Source organism: Talaromyces marneffei, chromosome 5, assembly GCF_009556855.1.
Source record: "Talaromyces marneffei chromosome 5, complete sequence".
NCBI lineage: Eukaryota > Fungi > Ascomycota > Eurotiomycetes > Eurotiales > Trichocomaceae > Talaromyces > Talaromyces marneffei.
Genome location: NC_072352.1, coordinates 129938 through 151275, shown reverse-complemented (window position 1 = coordinate 151275; position 21338 = coordinate 129938). Strand labels below are relative to the sequence as shown.

The 21338-nt window shown below is 46.0% G+C and overlaps 8 protein-coding genes across 8 annotated transcripts; 6 read left to right on the top strand and 2 right to left on the bottom strand.

Annotated features, from left to right (window-relative positions):
- Positions 1 to 1309: 1309 nt before the first annotated feature.
- Positions 1310 to 2346, bottom strand: EYB26_006381 (uncharacterized protein; the record flags this gene model as incomplete). The annotated part of the gene is made up of 3 exons (XM_054265657.1): positions 1310 to 1482; positions 1554 to 2249; positions 2304 to 2346. 3 exons carry the CDS (start codon positions 2344 to 2346, stop codon positions 1310 to 1312), a joined length of 912 nt encoding a protein of 303 aa, XP_054121632.1.
- Positions 2347 to 3222: 876 nt separating this feature from the next.
- On the top strand, positions 3223 to 4575 carry EYB26_006380 (uncharacterized protein; the record flags this gene model as incomplete). Its single annotated transcript, XM_054265656.1, has 1 exon — positions 3223 to 4575. The coding sequence occupies one exon, from the start codon at positions 3223 to 3225 to the stop codon at positions 4573 to 4575; it is 1353 nt and encodes a 450-aa protein (XP_054121631.1).
- Positions 4576 to 5260: 685 nt separating this feature from the next.
- On the top strand, positions 5261 to 6650 carry EYB26_006379 (uncharacterized protein; the record flags this gene model as incomplete). Its single annotated transcript, XM_054265655.1, has 2 exons — positions 5261 to 5753; positions 5833 to 6650. 2 exons carry the CDS (start codon positions 5261 to 5263, stop codon positions 6648 to 6650), a joined length of 1311 nt encoding a protein of 436 aa, XP_054121630.1.
- Positions 6651 to 7710: 1060 nt separating this feature from the next.
- EYB26_006378 (uncharacterized protein) lies at positions 7711 to 9195 on the top strand (the record flags this gene model as incomplete). Its single annotated transcript, XM_054265654.1, has 2 exons — positions 7711 to 7954; positions 8024 to 9195. The coding sequence occupies 2 exons, from the start codon at positions 7711 to 7713 to the stop codon at positions 9193 to 9195; spliced, it is 1416 nt and encodes a 471-aa protein (XP_054121629.1).
- Positions 9196 to 10486: 1291 nt separating this feature from the next.
- On the top strand, positions 10487 to 11572 carry EYB26_006377 (uncharacterized protein; the record flags this gene model as incomplete). The annotated part of the gene is made up of 3 exons (XM_054265653.1): positions 10487 to 10729; positions 10797 to 11041; positions 11110 to 11572. The coding sequence occupies 3 exons, from the start codon at positions 10487 to 10489 to the stop codon at positions 11570 to 11572; spliced, it is 951 nt and encodes a 316-aa protein (XP_054121628.1).
- A 1484-nt stretch (positions 11573 to 13056) lies between these two features.
- Positions 13057 to 14600, top strand: EYB26_006376 (uncharacterized protein; the record flags this gene model as incomplete). Its single annotated transcript, XM_054265652.1, has 3 exons — positions 13057 to 13531; positions 13684 to 13886; positions 13941 to 14600. The coding sequence occupies 3 exons, from the start codon at positions 13057 to 13059 to the stop codon at positions 14598 to 14600; spliced, it is 1338 nt and encodes a 445-aa protein (XP_054121627.1).
- A 177-nt stretch (positions 14601 to 14777) lies between these two features.
- EYB26_006375 (uncharacterized protein) lies at positions 14778 to 15233 on the bottom strand (the record flags this gene model as incomplete). Its single annotated transcript, XM_054265651.1, has 1 exon — positions 14778 to 15233. The coding sequence occupies one exon, from the start codon at positions 15231 to 15233 to the stop codon at positions 14778 to 14780; it is 456 nt and encodes a 151-aa protein (XP_054121626.1).
- A 439-nt stretch (positions 15234 to 15672) lies between these two features.
- On the top strand, positions 15673 to 16578 carry EYB26_006374 (uncharacterized protein; the record flags this gene model as incomplete). Its single annotated transcript, XM_054265650.1, has 1 exon — positions 15673 to 16578. One exon carries the CDS (start codon positions 15673 to 15675, stop codon positions 16576 to 16578), a length of 906 nt encoding a protein of 301 aa, XP_054121625.1.
- Positions 16579 to 21338: the final 4760 nt, after the last annotated feature.

Sequence of the window (21338 nt, the reverse complement as noted above, 5' to 3'; positions counted from 1 at the left end):
CTGCTAGGCCTGGGTACGAGAGATGGAGTTGTTGATATCTATCGGATAACGATACCACGAGACGAGAGATGAGGTAAAATACAGGCAAAGAGACGAAGCTTTCCACCCTTGAGGTTTAGGTGAGTCTATTTGAGGTTGAACTCTGATTGTCCATGCACCGAGGAATGTTTGATTTATGGAATATGTATAGTTGATAACGGTACTATATACATTAACAATTAAAGCCTACCATACACCCTATCTTTTGTATCCCCATGTCTCGGAACGGTATATCATGCAAGCGCCTCTCAGATAATCTGCCCTAACGACTTAGCAAGTGGAGAGATATCAAAAAACTCCGGGCCACTTCGGGTCCTATCTCCACGAATGTGAACGGAGTAGGGCAACTAGATCCCATACGACCAGGCTGACAGCTCCTACCACATAACGTAGGCCCAGCTGTTCAACTACTCTTCGTGTTGTATGCAAGGCCCCGATCTGGACCAGGGGCCGAATTAAGCACGTTTATCAAACCGGGCCGGAGACGAGCACTGTTGCATTCCACTCGGCAAGAGGGCCACATACCTCCGACTACGCATAGTAACATCTGGGCACTAGAAGACTTCAAAATGCTTTCTAGAATACATACAAATGTTACACTAGTACGATATCATTTAAGCTTAAACATTACTTTTGTATTGTCACAGGCCTTCGGCCGGAGTTTTTGCTCGGAGCTGGTCCTGTTGATTCTGTGAGTGGCAGCACCATATAAAACTCAGCTCATGCTGGGGCCGTAATTCTTTGTACCTCAAGTAGTGATTGGGTGCTCTTCATATCAGTAGTTTTCTGTAATAACATTACATTCTTCTCCTTTTAGCCGAAAAGATGAATTTGCGAAAATCGGATGTAAAAGGTGCATAGAGGTTTTGGATGCGGTCTAGCAACTACAAGGTATTTTTTCCGGCCGCGGAGACTAGTAATTCAACATGTTGAGAAATGAGCCAGGCTTATTCTACCACATTTACATGTAATCAATTGACTTTAGGAATTGTGAAAGGAAGACAATTGGCATGACTTCCGAAGGGACTATAGTACCTGTAGTGTCGTCTGGATATTCTTCTTCAAAAACTTAACGTGGTGAATTTACGTCAACTGTTAACCATTTTGTGAATGGCTACTTCATCATGAATGGGCTATTACGGTCCTTTTCATTCCATTTTTGCACTCTTAGATTTATCTAATTAATATACCTAGAGATTTCTTCGATAAATGCAGCCTATTGTGGTTGAATAGTGACTAATCTCGACTTTCGCAGTTGTCAAACATTTATCTAAAATATGAATTTGTTCTTTAGCTTGTCTCCTTCCACAATTTGATCTTTCTTCGCTATTAATTCGGGCATGTCCCAAGTAACGTTGATGTATCGACCACCCAGCCACTCGTGCTTTTCTGCGGTGAGGAATACGAGGGTGTCGGCGCTTAAATCTGGTGAATCAACAAAGACTATGATACTGATTAGAGCCAATACTTCCTCATTGGGCCGAAAACGGCGCGGACGAAAGATCACTACTCACTATGTTTCTCAAAGTCATGCAATCCCTCTGGTCCACCCATCATATCGGTAGGACAATTTCCTGGATGAATGGCGAATGCGGTAACGCCTTGCTTGCCGTACTCGGCGTGGATGAGCTGCGTAAACCGTAATAATGATGCCTTTGACGTTTGATATGCCGTCAACGTTGGATTCAATAGATGAGCTGCTACACTGGTGACTTGAATAATATATGGATTGGGGCTTTTCGCTAGCATGGGTAGGAATGACCGCGCAACGAGATACGGCCCGCGGAGGTTCACGCTCAGGATGTTCCACCACTCTTCAGGATCCGTTGCAGCGATACCTCCGTGAGAGCCAAGAAGGCCGGCATTGTTGATAACAACATCGATTCGACCAAATTCACGTTCTATCAGGGTAGCAGCGTTTTCAACACTCTTAGGATCGGCCACATCGATATTTACCGGCAAAAACTTGGGAGGTTGTCGATTTGCTGACTCTGCGGTGGATGCTACATCTTTAGCTAGCTGAGACATATCTGAGCGTGCGCCGGCAGCGACGAAGGAAACTCCCGCTCGAACGAATGATAGTACCATTGCACGACCCAGGCCTCGCGAACCTCCGGTAACGAAAACGGCTTTTCCGGAGAAGTCGAATTGACGAGGGTCGATTTCTGGGTAGGAGTCACTGTGGACAGCCGAGGTCACATCGTAGTCACCTGTATCTGGGACTCAGCTTCAACATTCACAATGTCCCATTGACTAATACTAACCAGGGCCCTCCAATATATTCTGGGTTCCGCGTGGTGGTGGCATCTCGAATGATCAATCCAACTATACTCGCAAGTTCGCAGAAACCGAGTGTAGAAGTAAAATGTAGAACGGCCAAGTACTTTCCTTAACCCTAGGAGGTTGGAGGTTCTAGAAGCTCGCGCGCGGGTAGCTGTGCCTTTTTGATTATATATACAGTGCTTGGGTAACTATTTAGCTCCTTTAAAATTACGGGTCAAGCTTGCTACACAAGCATTCAATTCGGGACTTCTGCAAATTGAAGATCATTCCGATGTCTATTTTCCCCAAGACTATTCCTTCAGTCAATTGCAAATCACCGATATTGCAGCCAAAGCTACATAGCACTCACAAATGATTGTTCATCCAAATTAGCCCCACTGGCCGGGGTCCGAAAATACGGCCGCACTGTCAACAGCTAGTGGTTAGTATCAGTCGCTGAGGCGCAGCTAGTCTGGCGATCGTGACAGGGACGCGGGCGCTAATTCCAGGGTACTCCGTAGGATCTATCGTTTAGTGATGCTTTAGCTGTGCTGCTAACCCGGATCGGAGTTTTGGCTCGGAGTTTTCCCCACAACAAGATGCATAAGTTGCGTCCTGTCGTCGTGTTGCAGAACTGCCCGTCCAGAGGTCAAGCACTTTGAGTCTTTATCTGAATTCATACATTTAGCCTGGATGACATAGTCATCATACATAGTCAGTTGAGCTGATATATATTCAAGAGCTTTCCAGTTACAGTAATGGTTTGGGAGATTTCCAGGAAAGAAAGGTTACGTTGGCGAGGTTCACTTTATTTTAAAGACTATCTACGTCGCGAAGCTGAGGTGGTGAACTTGAACTCTAAATAGGGCTACATTTGTATTCAATAACGGAACAAGCGACGAGTCACGAAGATCTACCAATATGTATGATCCTTTACGCACACAAGATGTCCTCGGACAACTCCCGCTATTGAAAGCATACAACCACATCATGGTTGGATTTTCATTGCAGGACACCGTCAATCGTGACGAGATCATTCAAGCATTGGAATTTGCGACTCTTAAGCTTACCACGGCTATTCCCTGGTTAGGTGGAAAAGTTGTTAACGTTGGTAGCGGTCCGGATAGCAGCGGTCTGTTCCAGAGCGTTCCTTGTGAAGAATTTTCTCCTCCAAATTCGATACTCCGTGTGAAAGACTGCACCGACCTTCTTCCTCCATATCCAGAGATTGTGGCTGCAAAGGGGCCGGCTTCTATGTTGGATGGCGCAGTGCTTGGACCCAAGAACGCGTTTCCGCTCAGCTACGAGGATTCCGAGACAGATCCCGCACCGGCTTTGCTCATACAGGCCAGTTTTTTGAAAGAGGGTCTCATTTTGGATATGGCCGCCCAGCATAACATGTCTGACGGTGGTGGTATCCTTGCAATGCTAAATATAATCGCAACCGCTCTTCGAGGCCAGGAGATCCCTACGAGCACGATTGAAGCAGCCAATCTAGACCGGAGAACTGTGATCCCACTTTTGGGCCTGGAAGAACCACTGCTTGACCACAGCCACTTGATCAGGCCGCCTCCTCCAGCTATCAGACCCCCACCACCTTCGCCTTTAACTTGGTGCCTCTTTCGCTTCTCGGCTGAAAAGCTCAATGCAATCAAAACCGAAGCAAGCGATCCGGCTCATTTGACAGTACCATTCATTTCGCGCGATGATGCACTCTGCGCATTCCTTTGGAAGCGTATCACGGCTGTCCGGTTGCGTCGACGCCAAACACCAGATGATATGTCAAAATTCACCAGAGCGGTCGATATCCGTAAAACCATGGGAATCCCATTCGACTATATGGGTGTTTCAGTAAGCAACGCCAGTACTTGGCTATCATTCCAGCAAGTGACTAGTCTACCATTGGCAGCAGTAGCTTCCGAGCTACGCAAGACTCTGAATGAGATAGACGCGACTTTTGTGCGAAGCTTCACGACCTTTGTTTCGCGACAAAAGGATAAGAGAAACATTGCCTATGCGGGTAAGTTCAATCCTGATACCGATATGGGTACTTCATCCATGGCATCCGTACCACTATACAAGGCGAACTTTGGTCTCTTGGGACATCCTACCCTCGCCCGCAGACCTACATTTGCGCCCATTCCGAGTACTATCTATGTCATGCCGCAAACACTCCAAGGTGATGTTGATGCACTGGTCTGTCTCGGAGAGGCGGATATCGCAGCACTGAGGGACGACACCGAGTGGGCATCAAGCGTAGAATATATTGGATAAACTTGGGAGAAGAAAGGCATTGTTCGAGTTTTATGCTCAGTTGTATTGCAATGTTATCATTGCTCATAGATTAGATTGTCGGAGTTAATCCCTACTGTCTCAAATTTCAGGATGGAAAGTCCTTTGTATAAGTAGGTTTTCTCAAATGTACATTAACGGATAATTTAAATGCAACCCACACCCAAGAAACAGTCTATCGAATGTAAGACACACAAATATTGCCTGTGGGTTGTCCGGAAATGGAGAGAAGTGCTTCCGTCGACATAGAAGGGGAAAAAGCGTACGGCCCACACACTGCAATTCCTTGATCGCCGGGCATTAATTCGCAGACCGAAGCTGCAGAACAACAGTGGTTGAATCATATGGTGCCCCAGCGTTGAGCAATACGAATAACTGACGGAACCTACCTGATTTGTCTGTAATTTAGGGCCATTCTTCCCCGAGACTATCGCCCAACGCCGAGGGACAACCAGTCAATTATCTGAAGGCCCCCTCTTGGCTCGTATGATGACTGCTTAGTTGGAAATAATAGCATATTTCCAAGGCCTTAAAACCCGGGTGTTGACCCCCAGGAAGTTTGACAATTCATACACTTTGAGCGTGGTTTTCAAAATAAAGCGATCCGTCTACCTCATCATTCGATCAACTGCCCACTGTCTTGAATTTCACCAACTGTTCACCAAGAATGGCAGTAAAACCTATTGAAGTTGCCATTATTGGCGGTGGAATCACTGGCCTTACATTGGCTTTGGGCCTGCAAAGGAGAAATATTAACTTCCATATTTATGAGAGGGCACAAACTCTTCGCGAAATAGGCGCTGGAATTGGATTCACTCCAAATGCTGAGCGCGCAATGCAAGCCTTAGATCCACGCATCCACCAGGCATTTAAGAGCGTCGCATCACCAAACGCTTCGGATTGGTTCCAATGGGTGGACGGCTTCAGCGGTGTTAATGGCGATAAAAACACGGTCGAGGAAGAGCTCTTGTTCAACATGTATTTAGGTGAACGTGGATTTGAGGGCTGCCACCGCGCACACTTTCTAAAGGAGCTTGTTGACCGTCTTCCCGAGAACTGTGTCACCTACGGCGCATTTCTCAAGACTATAGTCGACCAAGGAGACAATAAGGCGATACAGTTGAAGTTTCAAGACGGTACAACCGCTGACGCAGATCTAGGTAAACAAAACACTCGCAACATGACATGACAGCGATAATGGATCCAGTAAACTATATCTGCTAATACTCTCAATTCTAGTGATTGGTTGTGACGGTATACGATCGCGCGTTCGACAATTGATTTTGGGCGAAGAAAACCCGGCGTCATATCCTACATATACTCATAAGAAGGCATATCGAGGTCTAATTCCAATGGAAAAGGCTCTGCCAGCACTTGGAGAGTCCAAGGTCAACACTCGATTCATGCATCTTGGTCCAGATGCACATGCGCTGACATTTCCGGTGGCTGGAGGGAAGTTGGTAAACGTAGTAGCCTTTGTGACTGACCCAGGTGAATGGCCGTATCCAGACAAGCTATCTGCCCCCGCTGAGAAGAAAGATGCGATCGCGGGATTCTCGAAGTTTGGAGGTGCAGTGCGGACAATCATGGGTCTACTATCGGAAGATCTAGATGAATGGGCCATATTCGACACATACGATCATCCAGCATCCACATACTACGACGGTCGAATTTGTATTGCTGGAGATGCTGCGCATGCCTCATCTCCACATCACGGCGCAGGTGCTGGTTGCGGCATCGAAGATGCTACTGTGTTAGCTACTGTCATTGATTTTGCGCAAACTCAATTGAAGGACTCAGTGGAGAAGTCTCGATCAGAAGTCTTGAAGGGGGCTTTGGCAACCTACAATACGGTTAGGCTGGAGCGGTCTCAGTGGCTCGTCGAAAGCAGTCGCATCTTAGGAGAAATCTACGAGTGGCAGTATGAGCCAACTGGTAGCGACAAGAAAAAATGTGAAGACGAGGTCTCTTGGAGATCACACAAGATCTGGGACTACGACATCGACCAGATGTTGCAGGAAACAGCCGAGGATTACAAACAGCGGCTCAGTTCTTGACGGCGTTTCCTTGGAGTATCACCTTCGTTTGGAAGTAGTTAGAGGTGTTGTCAATTATCTCTCTTTGTTATTAGTTTTACGATGCAGCTTTAACATATTCTATCAATTCTGTGGAGATGTGTAGCTTGATCAATGACCACCCTAGCCCTAATCAGATCAAAGAACCCTAAGTAAGCTTTGCAAATAACGATAGCCCTGCGACTACACCTATGAAAATGCTCGTATTAACTGATCAGGTCTTTCTGGATTTAAGATCATGCAAAGTATCTTGTATATAACAAGCGTGGACATATTATTGGCTGGGAGTGCAAAAGCTGTTTGTAGGCAATCAATTGGGTCGACTCTCAGAAAATCAATGATCATGCAGTTAGACAAAGAGATATAAACTCCGAACCGACATAAAACGATGATAAGAGCCAAGCCTCATCAAAAACTATTAACTAGTGTATGGTCTCGGCGGGGTATCTTTCGACCCAATTTGCTAGTCATAGGACAAACGCTCAACCTTGCTTCGTTCGAGTAAATCTATGACAAATGAGTGAAAGTTCCTGGTGGCGCAATGAAACCATACCGAGAATAGCAATTAGCAGTACGGAGTTCTGCAAGAAATGTTCACTGCCATTAAACACCAGCTTACAAGTGCATTAGCGCCTGCAAGCTCTGCGGTATTATCCGGGGATTGGGGCTTTGTTCTAGTCAAGTCGTTTTGGCCCCGCGAGCAGCCACCAGTCTTATTCATAGGGCTAAGGGGCCAACACGTGTATTAAACTCTCAGCTTGCCAGTTGCTCCGCAGCCTCACGGAGCAATTGAAAATAATTCCGTTAATGTCCGTTTGTGTCACATGTTTCCAGTGCTTCAGGCTAACTGAAGAAGGCAGTACGACCTCATGCAGACGCCAATAACTAGTTCTTTCTATAAGCTTCCCATAGGCTTTGGAGAAATTCTTAAATATAAAACCTTGACGCCCTCCTACCGTGTGATTCCATACGCTCAGGCACACTTGTGGCATATTTTCGCACTGTTTATTTTGAAGGACAAGCACCAGTAGACCAGTTCAAAATGGCCGCGAGACTTTCGATCTGTCTCCTGGCAGCCCTCGGTTTCAACCAATCTGCAGTGGTCACCCCTTTGTCTCCAAATTACAACAGCAGTCTGAGCATCTACAACTTGAATATACCGATCTTGCCTGCCGCTGTCACATATCCCAGCACTACGAAACAAGTTGCGGGTATCGTGAGATGCGCTGCGGAAGGTCATTATAAGGTACAAGCAAAAGGTGGTGGTCACAGCTATGGAAACTACGGTAAGGAATAGCTCTCAATGGCTGATCTATGTTGAAACAAAATGCATAGAACTGACAAACATATGACAGGTTGGGGTGGAGAAAGCGGAGAAGTTGTGATTAATCTCGCCAACCTAAATGGGTATTCTTATGACAACTCAACGGGATATGCCACTGTCGGTGCCGGTTCTCGGTTAGGCCCTGTCACAACCGCTCTATATAACTCGGGAGAACGTGCTTTTGCTCATGGATCTTGCCCCGATGTTGGTATTGGAGGTCACGCTACTATTGGTGGAGTTGGCCCTACGTCTCGTCGGTGGGGAGCTACTATCGACCATGTTGTGTCTGCCACTGTCGTCCTCGCCGACGGCAGCATTGTTACTGTCTCCGAAACCGAGAATCCGGATCTTTTCTGGGCCTTGAGAGGAGCTGGTGGCAGCTTTTTCGTTGTTACCGAGTTTGTCCTCCGCACCGAAGCCGCTCCTGCTGGGGGTGTTTCGTACGCATACGCTTTCCGAGGACTCAATGCCACGGCCCAGGCACAAGTCTTCAGGGACTTCCAGGCTTTCATTTCCAACTCTAGCTTGTCCCGGGACCTATATATCATGATGATTGGACTTCCCTCAGTTATTGAAGTCACCGGCTCCTTCTTTGGCTCCTTGGAAGATTTCAACGCCCTTGGTCTTGAACAAGCCTTCGCCATTGCCCCAGTTGCCAACGTCACTGTCATCCCCAACTGGCTGGATATGGTTGGTATCTGGGCTACCCAGTCGGCGAGTGCAGAACGGCCGGCCTATTTCTATGCGAAGTCATTGGACGTCTTGCCAGATGCCTTGCTCTCCAATGACACTATCGACTCAATGTTCAAGTATCTTACCACAACGCCTGATGATGCATTGATCTATGAGCTGGAAGTTCAATTGGTCTCTGGTGCCATGGCTGACGTTGCAAGCAGTGCTACTTCTTTCCCTCACCGTGACGTTTTGTACTGGATCTTTGCCTATGCTGCTACCAATGGCACTGTTTCTAACACTACCATTGACTTCTTGGATGGCATTAATGATGTTATTTACTCTGCATCCCCCAACCAGACATTCCACGCTTATGCTGGGTATGTGGACCCTCTACTTTCAAACGGACCCGAACTGTACTGGGCCGACAACCTTCCGCGTTTGGAACAAATCAAGAAGCAGTATGACCAGTTTGATGTTTTCCACAATCCCCAGAGTGTCCCAGTTGGAGGCGACTCCTGTGGTTTGTAACCATGTGACTGCCTTCTGTTTCTTGAATGGAGAAACTAGTAAATACGGAAGAACTCTGTGTGCTTTTTTTTAGACTTCCAATGTGACTTACATTATTTTAACTATTTTCAGTGCACTTGCATAGAGATGTTCTAAGTTGCAACTAGATTAAAATACAACGAATATAATCTTTCAGAACCATTCCCTATTGGCTCTGCTGTAATACTGGTAATACATCGAATCAAACAATGACAGCGAAGCTCCGCCACCGTAAGTATATACAGAAGTTTCAAAGTTTCGATTTTTTTATTATATGTCCTTGATAGATTCATTTATCAGGTCAAGCATTCCCGCCTACTCCGTAGATACGGCTTGAATGGCCTCGTATCATCGGCTAGCACGCACCACATTACGTACTACCGGTATACATACTCACTAGGTTAGTACAGCGGAGTAGGTCGATGCACATGGCGGCCAATAGGTAACATGCTGTACTCAAATCACGACGCACAATTATTCTTCGAGTTCCTTGTGCTCGACTCATCAATTGAGCCATTTTGCATCTTCCCCATAATTCCCTTGCTTGCAGTCTTCCATGCATAGAAGAAGGCGTTTTTCCTAGTGATCCACCCCCTGCACGCGGAGTACTAGAAAGTCCGTCCACGATGCTGGGGCGTCAAGCTAAAATACGCTTTCTTAGTGCAGGATTACCGGTAGGTACCCCTCTTGCCAAAATCCAGCTTATCCGTAGCCCTAAGTCATAATTTCCCGATACCCTAGGTAGCGCGAGCCCTAACTGACCCTTCCTTGGAAATTCGATGAGTCATTCTGCAGAAACCCAAAGTCGGATTGAGTATATATGGAAGAAGAAAAGCTGCCTCGGGCTCCTGATCCATTACTAGAATTTCCAGATTCTGACTCTAAATTTCATGTAATCCAAGAAAGCAAGTTCCATAATACACCGACGAGAATGCACCCCATGTGCTTTCTCCTGTCCGGAGTAAAGGCTACTCGATTCTGAACCTGCCTTTATTTATGGGGGCAGTTTGAACATTCAGCCACCTCGTTGGGGCTAAGAAAAGAAACCAGTTCATACGTAAGATGGCTGGTCAATAGTTAATCATCGGACAGTTGTGTCAGCGTCATGCTCCAAAAAAAGAAAAGAAAAAAAAAATATACATAATAAACACGACAAAGAAAAAGCCGAATCGTTTGGATTCTCGTTTATATAATGACGAGCAAGGAACACTGGTGAATTTAAAAAGGAAAAATAAATTCATGCATCTGAGAATTCATCCAATTTCGTTCCAAAATGCGTGGTACACTGTTGTTCGGCGCCGCCGTTCTCATGTCTGCTCTCGAAGTGCAGGCGCAGAACATTACCACACCTGATCCTGAGGGCTGCGTTGATCCGACTGGATTTGCATCATGTTTGACGAATGCCAACACTACTGCTATCCAATGCGCCAATCAACCCAATGCTAATGTTACCGCTTGTGACGTGCAGGAACTCGTTGATGAGATGCTCTGCTACTATGGCAGCTGCTGGAACAAGGTATGCCATCGAGATCAGGTCGGAAATTCGGAAATGGATATTGATACAGATATGAAAAACTAAATAGGTGTATACTTGCGCCTATCAATACCTCACTTCCGAGTACCTCCTCGCAATCAATCGAGACCACATCCAAAGCGCACCTTTTTTCCCTGCACCTGCCAATGCGCCTGACGGCTGCTCTTGCAATCTTGGCAACTCATTGATTAACGCTACCTTGAACCATGACACTCTTTACACCTGCTGGGCTATGAACAACCAAACCCAATCACATGAATGTCAATGCTGTGTATACAGTGCCGCTGTGAGCGCGTATGTTCCCGATTTCTCTGACGTGAGACAGATAATATTATCGTAAGCTAACAAGCATGACTACATAGGTCATACGGCATATGTCCGGGCACAGACAAGAATATCCTTGGTGTTCCAATCTTGATCCAAGAGGGTCAGGCGAATATCGCTGCCAATGGCTCTTGCGATGCTCTCACTTACGATGTCTGCTACGGACAATATGGCATTCCCACAGCTGATAACGGAACATACGTGGATGTCAACAATCTTCCGCCAAACCAGACTCAGGCGCTCAGCAACACTCCTGGAGCGACGCGACTCACCAGCCCTCCGGGTGGCGAAACGATGACCGTCACTTTCTTAAATAAGACGTACACGGTCACAGCTGCGCCATATCATGCGACTAGTGTGGCTGCTACAACAACTGCTACGAAAACCGGACGCTGTAGCAGGGTGTCAACTGCGTCCCACTCACGGGTAGTCAGCTCAACAACACATACAAGGTGTTCGACAGTGGTACCCACAAGAACAGCTGTTAAACGTCAAGTATAGCTCTATGACTATGATCTCTGATAGTCTTTTGCTGCATTCGGCTTCATCTAAAGTGAAATTGGTGTTGGTCAGAATGAATTATCATCTAATATAGATTATATTTCATTATGCAGGATTGTTGAGTAGACGTTGAATCCATTCGTGATGTTTCGGCCATAAGACGAATGCATTGTACGGGCATCTTTTACCAAAATCATATATAGATCGTCTTGTTAGAATAATATGCATGGTATTCAAAGAGGCTAAACAGCGGAAAAGAAAGACAAGTCATGATTGAGCATGAAAACATCTACATAGATAGTAAGTGTGGTCATGCCTCTATGTTTACCAATGACTCATCTATCAACTAATTGTATGTGTAATACTGATGCATGGATTTCTTGGATCTAATCGTCTACTCAATTCGGCGCGACTGATGACCAATGCCCAGTGTTTACTGACCAGATCTGATAGGATGTATAGCCATCTGTCTGCATCCAAGGGTATCCAGTAACCCAACCGTTATCTTCTCCACCGCGAGGGCCAAGCCTAGGTATAAATTTGGACCAACCCCAGCTGCAGTCTCCTTGGAAGGCTTTTGACTGGGGCCATATCCTAGAGAAAACCTGTCCAGTTGGAATAATAAAAGGCTGCTTATGACCGTTGATCTTGATGAAGGACAAACATTCGTCAGATAGGTCAACATGTATGACCAAATGTCGAACGCGCCAGCCAAGCTCTGAAGATTTGACTCTGCGGTACGAGGGTGTCTTTAAGCCAAGTGCCATGCTGCTTCTGCACCAAGAGCTAGTAAGTGGTTGTCCTCACCACCGATGTTCTGCACGACAACTGGATTCGATCTCGCGTCTGTCTTGGTGTTGAACTGTAAGAATATCGAACGCACAAAGAGCCATGAGATTTGGAGTCCAGCCCCAGTATAGAACAGATGAAATAAAAACGTCTGTTCAATATGCGAGTCATCATCCAAGCAGGCGGTGTTGTACCGATATTCCTGGGATGTACCCGACTGAACAGCGTTCCACTTGGGTGAAACCTACTATGAATAGTACCTAGATGATCGGCCCAGCAGCATCACCCTCCGTCACTTTCGACACGTCTTAGACTTCGAAAAAAAAAATCAAACCACAAGCCAGCGCAAGTATTTTACACCTTGTTACTACAGAGTATGTTATGTTACATTATATTTTAATCTCGAGCATTCCCTCGTAATTAAATTCGGCATCGAGCAATGCAACCAATCTAAAGCCACTTCCAGACAGGCTAGTAATTCTTTGCGTTGCGCTTTACCGTACCGATACGACATCAGCTTGAAAGGTACTAGTGCCAAGCTGTCCTGGAACCGGCCCTCAACCTCACCCAATCTTGACATCCAAACAAAAACATGTAAAAATCGCAGCATCCAGTCAACAGGAGCTCTAAGTTGAGCAAGGTATCAGTCTGTCAGTTGATTCAGACTCTGGACATAGGTAGCAATACATTTGAGCATGTGGCTACCGTCGTTCGGCTTTTTCAAAGAATCCGAGCCGCCACTGTCCATCGTCTGGCGTGGACGGGAAAACGAGACACTTTACGAAAACGCTCGAGTGAAAAGAGTGTTCAATTGCCAGCGACCCAGAAGATACCCACGTGCAGTTGTCTCCGCAAAGGCGCAGTCTGATGTTGTCAAAGCTGTCAAGCTAGCAACTGATCAAAGATGCTCCGTTTCCGTCAGGGCCGGCGGACACAGTTGGCCAGTATGGAGTCTCCGAGACGATACCATCCTCATAGATCTAGGCAATTTTTCAAAAATCAGCTTCGACGAAGAGACCGGCGTGGTCAAGGCATCACCAAGCACGACTAGCGAAGAGTTAACTGAGTATCTGCATCCTAAAGGTCGCATCTTCCCCACGGGACATTGTCCAGACGTAGGAATTGGAGGTTACCTGCTCTGTGGCGGCATGGGATGGAACTCCAATGTTGGTAACATTTCAATTAGTCTTCCACTCTGCATATGTTCACCCTTCTGCCAAACAGTTTTCACTCTCTTATCAGTTGAAGCTTACGGCTAACGGAAAGTTGCCCGACGAAGAGTTGGGGCTGGGCATGCGAACACGTAGTTGCCGTTGATGTAGTCACGAGCAGTGGAGAAGTTGTTCGTGCCGATGCTAAACAGAATAGTGACCTCCTCTGGGCAGCTCGAGGCGCTGGTCCAGGGTTTCCAGGGCTAGTAACAGATTTTCATCTTCAGACCAGGCCTTTACCAAAAGCCATGAGGTCGTCGTTGTATATCTACAAGATGAGTTATTATCAGAATGTGTTTGACTGGGCACTGAAGGTGAGAGACCGCAATAATGCAAAGACTCGATTCCTGCACTGATATTGAAAGTAGATCTCCTCGGGAGTCGACGAGGGACTCCAAATTGCCGTGGTCGGAAGCTATCCCTCAGGGTTCGATGAACCCTGTATAACGGTAGCCCTTTTGGCACTCGGTGATAGCGATGAAAGTGTTACAGAAGTATTGCGCCTTGCAGATGAGTCGCACCCAGAAGGAACAGCCGTCCGCTCCTATTGTGATGAAACGAGCTTAAAAGAACAATTCCGTCACAAAAGGGGGGCATACCCGGAAGGACACAGGTATTGCGCCGATAATTCGTTTTTGAATAACGACGCGGATGTTGGTTCGGTCCTCAAGTCGGCGTTTTCAACGCTACCCACGAGAAAATCATTGGCACTCTACAACTCTATGATTCCAACAAGCCGGCGTCAGTTGCCATCTATGGCATTAAGCGTGCAGTCGGATCACTATTTTGCGCTATATGGTATCTGGGAAGACGAGAACGACGATGCATTGAATCAAGCATGGGTATCTGATATCATGAAACAGGTTGGTAAACATTCAGTCGGTGCGTATACGGGCGAATTCGACTTTCAAATGCGACGGTCACGATTCTGGGGAGACGAGCAAAAGGAAAAATTGAAAAACATTAGGGAGAAATGGGATCCCAACGGCATCTTCTGCGATTATCTGGGGTTGGAGGTTGATCTATAGCGATACTTGGGGGAAATGTTTCGTTGGAGAATGTTCATTGCAACAAAGAGAAGTTTTCTGGATCAAATTCCGAGATGGCGGTTAGAGTTTCAAGAAATCCAAACCTCAAATACGCGCAACATGCCCACCTCTAAGCTTGTTTATGAGTCTATATAACGAAAACATGCGGACCTTTCTCTAAAGGTTGATAGTCATAAACATATTATCTTCATGAGCGACATAGTCGGCAAACGGCTCGCATCGTACGAAACCAGATCTTTCATACAATCGTTGAGCATCCGCAAACGCAGCTACCGTGCCAGTTTCGAGACTAAGTCGAGTATATCTCCTCCGCCGTGCCTCCGTGATCATATGCTGCACGAGAGCTCTGGCTACACCCTTTCGTGTATGCTCGGGGGCAGTCCTCATAGACTTAATCTCCCCGTGCGTCGAGTCCAATTCCTTGATGGCACCGCAACCGAGCAATTCATCACCCTCCCAGATCGTGTAGATAGTCATTGTTGGTTTTCGAAGTGCCGTCAGATCTAGCACAAAACTCGTCTCTGGGGTCGATTTGGTTTGGAGGTCTAGCAAGTGGTAGGCGAGGAGTGATTGGAGCTTGGGGTTGTTGAGGTCACCCGCCGTAACCTGCATCGTGAATGGTTGGACGCAGACAGTAAAAATCACGCTATTTTCATGTATATCTCGTAGGAAGTAGCTGACCCTCCCATTCAATTCATTACCTAGGTATCAGCTCAATTAATAGAGGTCTTCAGGCACAGTTAACTAAGAAGATAGAAGTGAGTCATCCGTTGGCAATTCGCGCCAAGATTGAACGTCGAAAGAGACACGACCGTCATATTACGCAAAAAATACGGTCCTTTGCTAGTGATACAGTCTTGGACTAGCCTTATTGAGTTAGTTTCTGTTATATAAATACACAACATAACATCCATTATGCCCATTGTGAGGCCGTCAAACCCTGAGGAAGAATTGAGGAGACCGGAACTCTTCGGAAAGCAACAGGAGGTAGAATACGTGATAGTTAGCACTCGACTCAGCTCTAGGAGCCGAGCCGGTGATGGCGGACGCGATGGTGGAGGAGCCGACAACGACGCGTTCGGGACGCGTAGTTACACCCTCAACAAGGGTCCGAGAGGCCTCGGGCAGCGACATTATCAGCGCGGTCAGAACGTCCAAGAAATCAATGACCCAAGTGGAATTAACAGCGGTAAAGAAAGCTGCTGGCCTTATTGAGGAGAAACAGAGCGGCAAAGACGGAAATAGGGATATGCTTAAAAAGATAGGCCAATACCTGGAAAGCACCTATCAAGAGGTCAAAGGACTGAAAGAAATTATTATTGAACAAGGAAAAATGATTAAGGAGCAGTCCGAGATGATTCGAGCACAGAGCAGTACAATCCAAGCACTGCAGACCCAAGTGGAAGCAATTGAAAGCCAATCTATAGAAGAGTGCAAGCAACTCTGGGAGCAGCTGAACACTATCGCAAGTGCTCCAGCTAAGGCAACATACGCAACGGTAGTTGACAGACAATCCGGTCATCAACAGGATACAGAGGTTGTGCCCCTAGCCCGGCCTACATTAGCTAACACGCTATTCTGCACAATCGACACGTCTCGGGTCGGGGAAGAAGACAAAGCGAGAACCCAGATAGCCAATATCAGACAACAGATTGAGAAGGAGATGCGTGGGAATGAGGAAACACAAAACTGGCGTTGTGCAGCAATGGTTAAGGACCCTAAAAATGCAGACCGGATCAAAGTAATTTGCAGAGACAAAGAGGAGATCCAACAGGTTAAAGAAGCCGCCCAAAAGGTTGATATACCAGGAATAAGAGTCCTACGAGACCAGCTATACCCAGTCAAAATCGACAATGCCAACCGGACAGCAGTCCTAGATGCGGATAGAAACATCCTCCCAGGGGCAGCCGAGGTACTAGGAAAAGAGAATAAGGTCAGTATTGCTAAGATCTCTTAGCTTAGCAAGAAAGACTCCAACAAAGCGTACGGATCAATGGTGGTGTATATCATAAAAGGGACGGATGCCAAACGTTTGATAGACGGCAACTACTTCGATATAGCAGGAGAATCCGCGTACACTCAAATCTTTGAACCACAGATGGGACCGGTTCAATGCTTCAACTGTCAGGAGATGGGGTATAAAGCCTATTCTTGTAAAAAGACCCAGACCTGCGCTAAATATATAGTTAAGAGACATCACCACAGCACCTGCTAGGCTGCAATTCCGAAATGCGTTCTGTGTGGAGGACCACACGAATCGTTTAGCAAAAACTATCGAGTACGCCTTATACAGTCTTATATATAAATCACTTCGTATACTATAACTTAATGTGGGCAAAAGGGACACGATATAGCAAAGCTTAATGAACGACAACAAAATTAGAGATTACGGAGTAATAGCAATATCCGAGCCATATGCGCGGATGATTGAGAACATGATGCTAATAAGCCTAATGGGACACAGCTACTGGACAAAGATGATACCTATAGAAAGACATGAAGGAAGATGGCCAATCCGGAGCATGCTATAGATTCGGAGTGACATGGAGGCAGAACAAATCCCGGTGGCATTACCAGATCTGACGGCCGCGATACTACAACTACTAGACCGGATAGTGTTAGTAGTCTCAGTCTATGTGGAGGGAAATAATGAGGAAGCATTGATATCTATAACTAGGCTATTACATAACCTAGTGGTGGATATCCGCGGTAGAGATGGAACACGAACAGACGTTTTAATTATGGGAGACTTCAACCGGCACGATCAACTCTGGGGTGGAAATCAAATATCCCCAGCGAGATAAGGAGAGGCAGAAGTGCTAGTGGATTATATGACGGAGCACTCTCTCCAAAGTCTCCTACCGAGAGGCACAAAAACATGGTATTCAGGGGATTTAGAAACAACGATCGACTTAGTCCTAGCATCAACGGAGTTGGTAGAAGAGATGGTTAAATGTGGGATACATTATACAAACCATGGATCTGACCATCAAGCTATTGAGACAGAGTTTGACATATCGGTTCCAGATTGACCCATTACCGAGAGACTACTCTGGAAGAACGCGCCTTAGACAGAAATCAGAGCGAGAGTCACTACTAGCTTGCAGGCGGTTTCTATAGATAGTTCAGTCCAGCAGCAGACGGATCACCTTATAATAGCGGTCACAGAAGCGGTCTTAAAACTTACACCGAAAGCAAAGCCCTCACCTTACGCTAAACGATAATGGACGGCAGATCTGACACAGCTTTATTATATATATACCTACTGGAGGAATCAGGCTAGATCGCGGTGTAGGGCGGGGTGTGCAATCCCCAATCTTGAACAATAGGCATATAAAGCGGCAAAAGAGTATCATAATACAATCAGGAAACAGAAGAAAGCGCACTGGGAGGATTTCCTTGCCGATGATACTAATATATAGCAAGCCACTAAATATCTAAAACTAGGGGGCAGCTCATTCAGCGACAAAATACCATTATTAATAAAGCCAGATAGGTCTACTACTAAAGGCAAAATGGAATAGGCTGAAGAGCTGCTGGCTATATTCTTCCTACCTCTACTAGCAACGATTGAAGACGAGGGAACCTAGCTATAAAGAGAGCCGATACATATGCCTGATCTCACTATAGAGGAGATTGAATGGAAAGTCTTCGAAGCTAAGCTATGGAAAGCAGCCGGAGAGGATGGCCTCCTAGTAATAGTATAGAGACAGCTCTGGCTAATAGTCAGAGAAAGAGTATTCTATATCTTTTAGACATCACTTCAAGATAGCGAGCTCCCTTCCCAGTGGAGAAATGCTAAGATTATACTACTAAAGAAGCCGGCGAAGGATAACTACTCACTAGCTAAGTCATGGAGACCTATATCATTGCTCTCCACGCTAGGCAAAATCCTAGAAGCGGTTATTGTAGAGAGGATATCCTATGCAGTCGAAACCTTAGGTCTGTTGCCTATAAATCACTTTGGAGCAAGAAAGAGGCGATCTGCAGAACAGGCACTTCTATTCCTTCAAGAAGAAATCTATAAGGCTTGGAGAAATAGAAAGGTACTTAGCTTGGTCAGCTTTGATATCCAAGGGGCATATAATAAGGTCTTTAAAGAGAGACTACTGCAGAGACTTAAGGCAAGAGGAATACCCGACAAAATAGTTCAATAGATTGATACTTTCTACTTAAAACGCACAGCAACTATCTTGGTCAATAGATTTCTAAGCGAACAACGGGAACTACCATAGGCAGGCTTACTACAAGGATCACCACTGTCCTTAATACTGTTTCTCTTCTTTAATATAGATCTAGTGCAATACAAGATAAACACGGCAGGAGGATCTATTGCATTTATAGACGATTACACAGCCTGGGTAATAGGCCCGACTGCCGAATCAAACCGACCGGGCATCTAGGCGATAATTGATAGAGCTCTAGACTAGGAGAGAAGGAGTGGAGCTACATTTGAAAGTGAAAAGACAGCTATTGTGCACTTCACCCGGAACACAGATCGATCGAGCAGTACGCCATTTATAATCAGAGGGAAAATGGTCAAACCAAAGGATAGTGCAAAGATCCTAGGGGTCGTGATGGACTCCCAACTACGCTTCGAGAAACACATTGCCAATGCGGCCACTAAAGGACTCACAGCCGCGATGGCGCTGAGAAGACTGAAAATAATATCCTTACGAACAGCAAGACAATTATTCAGAGCAATAGTGGCACTAGTAGTAGATTATACCTCTAGTGTCTGGATGCATGCCTATAGAGTAAAAGGAACACAGTATTTAAATAGAATATAGAAATATAGGGCCATTGTAGTTATAGGAGCCTTCCGGACCGTGGCAACAGCAGTGGCTAAGGTAGAAATAGGCATTCAGCCGTTCTATCACCAATATATAGAGAAAGCTACGAAACTGTAGATTGATATTCAGACACTACCTAAATCAAACCCCCTGGTCAGATTGAGAACCATGTCAACCTAGAGGTTCAAGTCTCCGCTACAGAAGATATCTTAAGTACTAGATGCAACAGTAATAGAGCAGATTAAGACTATATAGGCATTTATAGTGTTACTGTGGATAGGCTGGATATAAACAATATATAAAACGGATGGAGATAAAGCCATTGACATCGCTGGCAAAGCAATAGGCATTCTAATCGCGATAAGTGCATCTGCCAGATCCGGAATGGTGGGTATGGGAGGCTATATAAGAGACACCCAAGCAGACAATAACGGGACCGATATATCTAGATACTCCATCACCCTAGGCAAACGGACGGAGCAAAATCCCTACACAGCCGAGCTAGAAGCGATAGCGGTCGCTCTAGAACGTATCCCACTGGAGACATGCCAGAGATGGATATCTATTCTTAGTAGCAATAGATCCGCACTATCAGCAATCAGTCAACCCCGTCAACAATCAGGCCAACTGACCATCTGGCGGATCTACAGACTGATTCAGTTCTTACAGCAGCGAGGTAACACGGTTAATGCAATTTGGATCCTAGGGCATGCAGACATCGACTTGTAGCGGTAAGTAAAAGCAGAAGCACGAAAATCGACAGGAACAGAACGCCTACCAGAAAAACAACCATTCCACGCTAAATCAACTACTATCAGGCTCGCCCTGGCGGTACGGAAACGAGAATGGACTCTCCCAGAGGAGGTCGGAAAATACTCAAAGGCCCTGGATATAGCTCTTCCAGGAAAACATACAAGGAACTTATACGATGGACTGAATCGGAAAGAGGCAAAGACCCTAGCCCAGCTTCGAACAGGAATGACAAGGCTCAATAGCTATCTAAACAGAATAGGCGCAGCACACTCAAACCTCTGTGTCTGCGGTCAAGCAAGCGAGACAGTGGAACACTTTTTATTCCGCTGCACCAAATGGACAGCGATGAGAGAAGGCATGAACCAATGCACAGAGTCAAAACGAGGAAATCTGTCCTTCTTCCTGGGCGGAAAGACACGGTCAGATTCGGATCAATGGCAACCAGACATGAAGGCCGTCCACGCAGCAATCAAGTTTGCGATTACAACAGGAAGACTGGAACCGGAACCGGAATCCGAATCTGAATCCCAATCAACACAGTGAAAAGGGAAGCAATCCATCCCTTTACCCCCTCCCAGGTAGATCTTGCTGCAGCCGCCAAAGATGGGACGTTGCACACTTGGAGAAAATAACCTTTAAGAGTATCTACTAGCCAGCACCAAGGGAGCCCTTAAAATACTAACCGAAGAACCCAAACACCAAGCAGACATGGTATGAGAACAAAAATAGGGGCTATCACGAGTTCAAGGCGAGTCTATGAGAAGGATTATGTAATTAGCGCACTAGTGCCCTCTAGGGTTAGTCCCCCCCGGGCGTAATAAACATCATTCATTCATGCCCATTGTGATTAAACAACGTCGTAGATGTCCATAACCTTGCCTTGGGAAAGCTATCCATGCCTGTATACGGCCTTGTTGGTATCTCAATTGAGTCCTGTGAATTCCTTATCCATTAGTATGAACCAGTAAGGCACCTACATTGACAAACAAACGCTGGCGCCAGGTAGCCCCGTAAGCCCACTTCAAATATACTGTATATATCCGGAACCTAATCGGCCAACTTGAACCATAAATATCAACCATCAACCACAGCACTGAACGATCAGAGAGCCAAGATACATAAATGCAGGCATTCTTCATACTTGAAATAGTATATGAATACAACCTGTATA